Source organism: Habropoda laboriosa, unplaced genomic scaffold (assembly GCF_001263275.1).
Source record: "Habropoda laboriosa isolate 0110345459 unplaced genomic scaffold, ASM126327v1 scaffold42, whole genome shotgun sequence".
NCBI lineage: Eukaryota > Metazoa > Arthropoda > Insecta > Hymenoptera > Apidae > Habropoda > Habropoda laboriosa.
The window spans coordinates 1,495,751-1,506,468 of NW_017100181.1; the positions used below are offsets into that span (position 1 = coordinate 1,495,751).

General features: G+C 28.8%; 2 protein-coding genes across 2 annotated transcripts; one reads left to right on the forward strand and one right to left on the reverse strand.

The window, feature by feature from the left end:
- Positions 1-1,586: 1,586 nt before the first annotated feature.
- LOC108579088 (phosphorylated CTD-interacting factor 1) lies at positions 1,587-4,167 on the reverse strand. Its single transcript, XM_017942530.1, has 5 exons — positions 3,893-4,167; positions 3,614-3,769; positions 3,399-3,538; positions 1,946-3,310; positions 1,587-1,857 (listed from the first exon to the last, which is right to left on the reverse strand). Exons 1-5 carry the CDS (start codon positions 4,148-4,150, stop codon positions 1,587-1,589), a joined length of 2,190 nt encoding a protein of 729 aa, XP_017798019.1. The 5' UTR covers positions 4,151-4,167.
- A 1,388-nt stretch (positions 4,168-5,555) lies between these two features.
- On the forward strand, positions 5,556-8,516 carry LOC108579072 (polycomb protein Scm). Its single transcript, XM_017942514.1, has 8 exons — positions 5,556-5,723; positions 5,801-6,091; positions 6,179-6,411; positions 6,487-7,054; positions 7,157-7,345; positions 7,438-8,007; positions 8,075-8,229; positions 8,382-8,516. The coding sequence occupies exons 1-8, from the start codon at positions 5,696-5,698 to the stop codon at positions 8,514-8,516; spliced, it is 2,169 nt and encodes a 722-aa protein (XP_017798003.1). The 5' UTR covers positions 5,556-5,695.
- Positions 8,517-10,718: the final 2,202 nt, after the last annotated feature.

Here is a 10,718-nt window from a genome sequence, read left to right on the forward strand (position 1 = left end):
ACAATTATTTACAATTTATTATTGATAAAAATGTACAAAACGTATAAGATATGTATAGATATTAGTCCGTGCATTATCTAAAGACATAAATAATTATCAAAACTTATTAGCACTGGATAAAAAATGCATATATGGCCAATTTGTTTACTTTCAGTTAATAAAATAAAATTATAGGGTAAATTGTACGATATTGTAAAGTCATATGTATGTAATATTTGCAAATTATTATGAATTATTCTCTATATTACATATTTGTTAGTCAATATCAAATAACTTTTACATTATCAACGTAGAATTATGAATTAGTCACTTTTTCTTAGCATGATACAAAATGTATATAAAGAATTAAAGATTTTCTTATTTAACTACCTGAAAAAAAGTAAAGAGATTAACACAATTAAAATGATGCAAATAAGTAGTACCATATTATTTATATTACTTCTTAAATATAATGAATATGAATTATGTTTGTATTTTATTTAAAGAAGAGGCTATTAATATGAGAAAGAAATATTTTGTACTATATTTAAGTAGTTAATAAGCAGAAGAATGTATTATATTAATTCAACATTTTGTACAGATTTATAAATTTATCGCGTATTAGTTTCAAAGTTTAAAAATTAATTGAATAGTAACAAAAATGTTTTCTGTGAAAGAAGTTAGTATATTTCTGTACATATTTTTTATAAGTTCTATTAAAGGTTTATATAAAATATTGCACTGATGATACATTTAGAAAAAAAATTATCTACCGCACTTCTTTGTTATTTTATGTTAAAAGAAAAGATTGTCATGGATAAAAGGTATAAAAAGGGATGTTACTTTAAATTATTTTCATATAAACTAATTTTCCGATTAAAAACAAGCAAATAAAATATGTATTTCAGTATTTACACACACAGGCACACGCACACACGCACACATACTATTGCATTTTCTCTTAACTTTTCATAATAGAACCAATTTTTGCTTGCATGGCAAGTACCTCTATTAGGGTATCACGTCTCACAAAGTCTTCTTATTAATTACCAACAATTAACACTATTACAAATATTAGACTCCACGCAACGTGATTTTATATCAATTATCGAATGATCTTTTCATACCTATATAATAGATACATACTTTTCATTGTCACATCTCATACATTTTAACATTTCTTGTGGAAATAGGTAATGGAATTGCACTCTATGATAAACATCACAAAAGGTTACTAAAATTAAATAAAATTTTTTTGCTAGTTTTAATAGAAAGAATTTTTGTGAATCTTATATGGCATAATAAAAAATCATAATATGCAAATGATTTTTATGTATGTATACATACATACCTATTCATATGCAAATGTCTTCTTTTGATTACAATCAATACAATAAATAATATTAAAGTATGTGTAATCAAACCAGCTGCAATTAATATGTAGATATCATTTTGTTATTTATATGCTTTAGCCATATGAAATGTAATTGATAAATTATATATCAAATAGTCTCAGTAAAAAAACCGATTTCTTTAGGAAAGAATTGAAATTAAATTCTTAGACTTATTTTACTATTCTTTCCTATTTCCAGAATAAAATTTAATAATTATATAGGATGTGTAGATAATGTTTGTAATGGTACTGTTGGAGTTGTAGGCGTTGTTAAAACAGGAATAGGCGTGGAAGGTATTTGTTGATGTGTTTGCCTAGGCGGTGATAAAAGTTCTTGTCTGTCTCGTTCCCGTTCTCTTCCTGGACGCCACGCTTCTAATAATGCCTCAACTCTTTCTTCAGTAGGTCCCCAACGAGCAGTACCAGCTGCATTTTGTAACCACACAACTAATGTTCCATGAGCTGCCCTAATATTAACTTCGCCTCTGCAATGAAGAATATTCGTACATAAAACATGCCTTTATATTATTTGATTATTCCAATAAATATTCCAACTAAAATATTAAAACATACTTTGGTAATATATGCTGAAACCCATGTCTATATTCATGTTCCATAGCAGGTACTACTACTTGTTTGCGCTTAAAATGACTACTTTCTAATTTAATAAGAGCATTAGGTGCTGGGTCTCGCCATTCTGGTAAGAATACCACAAAAGATAACGGTTCAGTTGAATCAGCCAAAAGGCGCTCAAAATGATTAACCATAGCTTCCATAAGTTCCTCACAATATGGTGGATTAGCTTGAAACGATCCACTTACAGGCCTAAAGTCCAAAAAAGGTCCTCTTGATCCAAAATAAGAATCTGTATCAGCAAATGCTGAACAATATTGTCTAAAGTAACAATTTAGTGGAGATGCAAAACATTCAAAAGTTACACCAAATGATCGTTGGAGACATTCGAAAACTGTGACAGGGAGCGCCATTTGTGTTGCTTGTCCTTCATTAATTCCAAGATATGTTTGATAACGTTTTAACATACACCAAACACGAGGTAAAAACATTTCAAATTTTTTATCATCAAAACAATTGTATCTATATAGATGTTCTAATTTAGCAAGATGCATATTATTAATACACACAGTGTCACCATGAAAACGCAACATTGTTTGTTCACGTTCGGGAAGATAATCCACTTGCGCAAGCCGAGGAGTTGGAAGAGAAAATTGCACTGGGTAACACCAAACTTTTCTTTGTGCACTAGCTGGTCCTCCTAATGGTATAACATTTCCTAAGCCATTATCTTTTAATATTTGATTATTTTTATCTTTAATTTTTTTTGCATATTCTGTTGATAAATGATAAATTTTCAGGCAGATACCCTCAACACTAGCTTTTACAGTCTCAGTAAGATGTGGTTGACATTGTCGTTTTAAGTGTGCAAGACGATCTTGGAAATCATCGAATGTAGCACCAACTGTTCGTCTCAACCATTGGAAAGTGTCTTCTGCATTCCATTTTACGACTTTCCTACTTTCTGATGAAGCTGCTCTTGATTCTATCATCTTTTTTGCAGCTTCTGCATACCGTGATAACTGTTTTCTTGCATCACCAGTAAATTTTGGCCTGACTAATTTAATAGGTATGTCATTCATGATTTCACGATACATAGACATAGAAATTTCGGGAAAACACTGGCTTGGTAAAAGAGGATCTGAACCACAGTCTATAACTTTTCTTTCCATTAGCCATCTATTGAAAGAATCTTTTGGAGCATCTATTGATTCACGAGTATGACACAATTCTTGATAACATTGTCTCAATTTTGCAAGTAAACCACAACGTAATGCTTCTGCTTCAGGATGAACATGAGGTAAATTTGATGGAGCCCTTTCATATATAATGACATTTGTTGGAATTTCCAAATCCCATGGACCCCTATTATTAGATTGAAATATGTTAAAACATTAAAAAGTTCTTTAATATGGAAAGCAAAGATCATATAAAATAACTTATTTAAACATACGCTAATACAAATTTCTTTGTAGCTGGTACAACGCTATCCTCTGAAGCTCTACGTTTAAGTGTTCCTCCAGGCGGAATGGCTCCATTTCCAGAAACAGGTGGTACACCACAAATGCCAAGTGGATCCGTAATTGGGTCAAACTTGAATATAGATACAGTTGACATGTATAAGTTTATGCTTTTATTCATTTATAACTAAATTTTATACCTTAGTACCTGAGGTTTCAAAGGTGGTATTACCCATAAAGATTCTCCAGTTAATTTATTCCAAAAATACGGACGATTTTCTCGTTTACTCCAAAACTTTTTCCATCCTTGTTGTTGAAGTTCAGGTGACAGTTCAGGTTCTGGAAAAGTTCCTGGTGGTGTACCCTAAAATCATTAACATTATTATGGAAAATAATACTTGCAACTATATATCTACTTATTCATTGTTACTAAACAAATAGTAAATCAAATTCATGTTTCTCAACAAAAACTTAAACATGTATTTACCTGCGACATTAAACTTGATTGTTGCATATGACCAAGTTGCGAACAATGATCAGGTATAGTTTGTGCTGAACTTAACATAGATGCCTGAAGTTTTACAGGAGTAGGAACTATGACTTGTGCAACTGTTGGAGTCGCATCTTGTTGTAATGATTGATGATGATGGTGCATAGTAGATAATGAAGATACAGATTGTCCAGATAAAGTTTCCCAAGTAGAAGTGTTAGGTATATCTTGCTTTCCTCCACTTACTTCATTCATTGTTCAATGTATGTTTCGTTGAATACTTCACCACATATAACACATATAATATATTTCTCAATAAACATTTTAAAATACATTATTGTTATAACATATGCAAGATTTGATAAAATTTATATAGTTTATTTGTATATGTAACATATATTATTATTATTTCTTTAAAGTGAAAATAATTAATATTTATCAAGTTGTTATTTCTTCTTTGCTGGACTATTTTTTTATACTCTGTGTAATTTAATGAAGATCTATTATAAAAAAAACCATTTTATTTACATACTTTGTAATTGTAAATAATTTAGAAACATAAAAAGTGAAACATTTTACATTTTAGAAAAGAAATACGTTTTAGAGGAAAAAACTCATACACCTTCTAAAAGTATAATAGTTTTTTCTCGTTTATGTTAGGAATCAAGAAAAAATGAATAAAAGTATAACTTTTTGTATGTATTTTCACTAAACTTGCATATATAAAAGCATATAAATTATATGACAACATTTCATAATTCAGTGTTTGTTTACATGCTACAAAACGGTTTGAGAAATTCACGATTTTCCACAATATAGAGTTATGCGAATTTGTAAAAACCGCATAATCGTCAATGTAAAACTTACTAGTGTTAACAACGTTCTTAGTTTGTAGAAAATGTATAACAGAACTTAGAATTCATTCATGATTTGTGAAATTTGACGCAACGACCTCCACCCGTGAGATACCATTTGCTTGAACTGAAATTCTAACGATAGTAAAGTTAAAGCTTTCTTCACAATGAATAGCAAATTCATATTCAAAAAAAATTTTCGTATCTTGCGAAACATTAAAGAAATATGTATCATTTTATATGAAATATTTGCTTAACTGATGACTCATGCTATTTATTATATTAATACAAAGCAAATATTTTGTTGCGTAAATGAATTAAACCATATTTTATAATTTTTACGCTTTAATTTTTCAGCAAGTAGTTTTGGAATAATTTTCAAGCGAACATAAAAATATTACTAAAAAAAGGATGAAAATTTAATTATAACTGAACAAATAACTAAATAACGAAAAAAATTGTTTCCATTAACCCATATAATCGAAGGGAAAAGTTATAAGTGGTTATCATTTTTTTTTTATTATTAATTCTGTAATAGTGCATAGGTTATATTTTGTGTAATTAAAGTATCGATATTCATATAGTGAATCCTTTCTATTACCTTTTTATCTACGGATTGCGCGGCCAAATCAAAGCAATATGGCGGCTTGACATAATAACTTTTGATACGGAATATATTATTTTGATAGTAACGAAATAATCATCACAGAATTGAATTAAATTTCGGTTTATGTGAAAGTTTATGAGAAAGTATCTTGTGCTACACGAATTTGACAGTAACGCATTTGCGAGCCGAATACAAGTGAAGTTTTTTCAGTTTAAAACTGAATTGTGCTTCCAAGATTTATTTTATTAATGGACGCAAAGATGTCCTTAATTATTAATTTAAACTAATATTGTTATGCAGTAAATTTTAGTGTCAACTATCGTCTTTCTATGAAGAATTATGTCGTCTACACAAAGCAAAATGCGAGGTATACAAATATTACAACTCAAAGTAACCTTGTACTTCATATATTTTTGGCTTTTTTTGTACTATTTTTTGTAATAGATATAAGAAGACCACCAAAATCAAAAAACTCCTGTACATGGTGTGGAGAAACTAAGCAACCTTTGAAATATGTTCTTCCAACGCAACATGGAAAAAAAGAATTCTGTTCAGAAACTTGCTTATCTGAATTTCGTAAAGCTTATGTACGAGGTGCTTGCGTGCAATGTGATAATGTTATCAGAGGTACACCAGCAAGATTAGAACAAAAGGATGGACCTACAAAAGATTTTTGTTCTTCATTTTGCTTGAATAAACATCTGAAAAAGGAAGGACAAACAGATATGAAGAAAAGTTAGTAGCTTATATATAATCTATGATATATTAAATGAAATAGATATACCTCAATATTTTGTTATTAATTGTCTTTTTATTCTATAGGTAACAGGGACCAGTCATCACCTGCGCCATCTCTAGCACCATCAGGATTAATAAGTGGAAATAATATTCCATCTACAACTCAGTCTTTTACAAATACAGGTCACACAAATATATCTCATCCTCCATCAACTTCTACTGGTCCATTTCAGTATGAAACATACCAAACTTTTGACTGGGACCTTTACTTGAAGGAAACAAATAGTCAGGCTGCACCTATTGAATGTTTTAAGCAGGTACATCAAACTAATAATATAAAAATTAAATCTTAAATAAAAAATACATATTATGATATTGAAATTGTATTTTAGCATGAAATTCCACCAACTAATGAATTTAAAATGGGCATGAAGTTAGAAGCTCTTGATCCTCGTAATTTAACATCAACATGTATTGCAACTGTAGTTGGAGTTCTTGGACCTCGTCTAAGATTAAGGTTGGATGGTTCAGATAATAAAAATGATTTTTGGCGTTTGGTAGACAGTAATGAAATTCATCCAATTGGTCATTGTGAAAAATCTGGTGGTATGTTACAACCTCCATTGGGCTTCCGAATGAATGCTTCCAGTTGGCCAATGTTTCTTTTAAAAACATTAAATGGTGCAGAAATGGCACCTGCAAAAGTATTTAAACGTGAACCAAAAACACCACGTTCTAACATGTTTGAAGTTGGACATAAACTGGAAGCTATAGATAAAAAGAATCCGCAACTAATATGTACAGCAACAGTTGGTGCTGTTAAAGATGAAATGATTCATATTACATTCGATGGGTGGCGAGGAGCATTTGATTATTGGTGTCGTTATGACTCTAGAGATATCTTTCCTGCTGGGTGGTGTTTTAAAAGTGGTCATCCATTACAGCCACCAAGACAGAAATGTAAGAGTTACTGCAACATTTTTTTAAATAATTTTATTAAAATGTGTATTTTTGTTAAATAAATCGATATTGATACACATGAATACACATCAATATTTGCAGCAACAGGGCCTAATAGATTTAAATCAAGAACTAGTAATGTCCTGCCAGTAATGGCGGTATCAGGTGGAGGTACTAATGGAGAACCAGCTGTTGCTTTAGTGAGTCCAGCAGGTTCAAGTGCTCCACCACAACCAGCTACAGAACCTGATACTAGTACAGCTAATACCAAACCACATTCTCTAGAGAATGGTAACCATAATTTTAATTAAATATATACGCGCGTGCGTGTGCGTGTGCGTGTGTTTTGTTAGTTTTAACTTAATACCTTTATTATGTTACAGTTACAATATATGTAAATCATAATTGCACATGTGGTCCCTATTTTGACCCTCGTAAAGTAAAAGCAATGCCAGCACAATTTGGTACTGGTCCTATATTAAATGTTACAAGAGACATATTTCAAGCTTTCTTAATGGCGGCAATGAGTCCAAGACAGATGTTAAGTTTATTAAAACGAGGTGAAGGAGAAAGTATAAGTTTAATTTTAGAGAGCAAACCTACTTCTGTTAGGTTACCTATATTTATGGAAGAAGAGGATTTTTATATATACATTAGGCGACAACTTGAGGATCTTTGTGCATGTGAACATATGTTATTTAGACGGAAAGAACCTTGTAATAAATGCCCAAATACTCAGCAACCACAGTCCACAAATAGTGAAGAAGCAGTTAACACTGCTACTGCTACAACTAACAGTACTACTACTACAGAAAAGAGAAGATGGTCTCAAAGCCAACAGAACCTATCATCATCTACCCAACAGCAAACACAACAGAATTCTGTACAAAGCATGAACAATTCTGTGCTATCACCAGCAACAGCTGTGAAACAACCACGAAAATCTGTTCCAGGTAAAGCTACTTTTCTTAAATTAATTTCTTAAATTTCTTAAAAACTGTATTATTATTTTATAATTAGAACTTGAAGCTGCAACGTCTACTACCCAGTCTGAAAGTTCCATAAATCGCACACCTTCTACTGAACCAGCAGAATGGACTATTGAAGATGTAATACATTATATTGGTGTTACTGATCCTGCACTAGGACAGCATGCAGATTTGTTCAGAAAACATGTACGTTAATATACTTCATATTATTTTTTTGTTATTGGTTTATATGTTATTCAGATGCACAATTATATTGAGATTAATAGTCATTATGTATTTATATATAAGAGAATAATGTATATGTGATATCATTACTAACAAAACAAAATTGTTTTTAGGAAATTGATGGAAAAGCTTTATTACTTTTAAATTCTGATATGATGATGAAATATATGGGGTTAAAACTTGGGCCAGCACTTAAAATATGCAATTTGGTAAATCGTATTAAGGGCAGAAGGCATATACTTCTGTGACTTTATTAAACGTCAAAATATGTACAGTGAGTTAAATTGACGCATTACTTAAACTGGCTGGTCAAATTTGTTTTCATTATTGAGAACAAAATAATATATAAGTTGTTAAAATAATGTGAATATATTGAGTATAATCTTTCAAAACCTATTCATTTATCAATTAACATAGATTTTAAGTGAAAAGAATCAAAGTTTAATTTTAGTATTAGTATTTAAATATTCTTTTCTTCTGAGAAATGTAAAATTATATTATTTACATGAATGTAAAATCTTTTTGATAATGGACAGAATTAAGAATATCTTTAGAAGAATTCTAGAATCTAATTAGACTAGTTGATTCAACTCCAGATGCTAATACGTATCAGGTTAAGGAAATACATTTGCGACGAGTTTGCTTTTCTTAAACGTTGCTGTAAACGTTACATATTCTCTTGAAAAAATAACTTTTATTGTCTAAGTAATCTCAATCTTTTAAGCTGTATTTGTGGTATAAAAACAGCGTAAAGTGTGTATAGTACAATGAATGCTTTATTTACTACATTATTAAGTATACCGTGATACTTTAAAAATATGCAATTATTTTTCAAATATTTGTTAACATGAAATTAAAGCAAACTTTTATATTTTATGCATTTTTGTTATAAAAAAATAAGTCGTAAAAAACGTGTGTACAAAGTGTAATTATTTTTTGTTTGATAATACATATTTAAGAATCATTATCTTTATATGTAATTACTTTATCCATTTAACGATGTACTAATGAAATAATAAGGTACTATTTTATACATGAAAAGGCAAAATGTTCTACTTTATATTTACTATATAAAATCAGAAGTTTAGAATGCGAATAACTACAATTTATTAAAGTGAATTGTGTTAAACTATGTAATCACATTTTCTTACATTTCTTTGGCATTTTCTTTTTTTTCTTAGCGATAATAAATATGTAATAAAACACATTTTTAAGAAATCTAATTTTGAATATGTAATTCAAATAAAGTTGAATTGCCATATCACATGTGTTTTAGAACATACATTTTTATATTTAATATGCGTAAATGTTTATATTTTTGATAATAATGATTACATATGTATTTCTTATATTCCTACTTTCATGTAAAAAGAGTTTCTAGATATTACATATAATATTTATTAATGTAATTTCATAAAAATATTTTCTAAAAGTGAAGTGTATAATTCATAGGCTGGGGCATTATAAGGTAATTTATATAATCTTTTACAGTTTTTTATGGATACAGTATTATATTCGGTTATCCTCATTTATTATTCCTTTCCAAATTCTTTGTGCAACTTGCATTTATTGCATAGTGTTAATATAAATACGATTTCTGTTTCAGTATGTACATATAGAAAGTCTTAAGGTGTATAAAATTTTCTCTGTGATACATTGCATAATTATAGTACTAAAAATTAGTTATTAAACATGTAAAAACGCAAGAAATAGAATATTCTTCACAGAATTTAATTCATATTTAAAATATTATGAAATTTAATTTATATAAATTTCTTGTATATAAATATAACAAACTATACATGTATATAAGTAATACATTTAACACAATGACATTAAAATATATTTTTAATTAATTTCACTTCAATTTTAATTTGAAATGAAAAGAATAGTGTTAGTAATAGTGAAATGGCTATGAAATACATTACAACCTACCATAAAGTAATGCAACAAATTATTCTTTCATGAGTGGTTATACTGAAATTAAGTTTCACAAATAATGATTAAATGGAGTTGGATCAAATGAATTTCAATATTACTTTCAATAATATTCGAGTTTCATACTTTCCTTTTTTATAATATACATTTAAAATATAGTATGATCTTAATGTTGCAATTTTTATACCTTTTAAAAACAACCATTTTTCTAAATTCTGCTCTTTGAAAAATTTTGTAATTACATGATAGTTATTCTAAATGAGACAGATATATTAAATATTACATATTGACAAAAACTGTCTAATGGGTTGTTGAATTAAGGTATAATGAAATGTTTATTCAATTACTTTTTGGATGTTGATTTATGCTTGAATTTGTAATACTTTCATATAATAAACTTTACATAAAATTTTGTCAATGATGCTTACATGAGAGAATAAAACTATGTTAAAGTACATGACACTTTTCTTTTATTTCTTTGTAAAATTTATTTGTAAATATTTCTAATATAT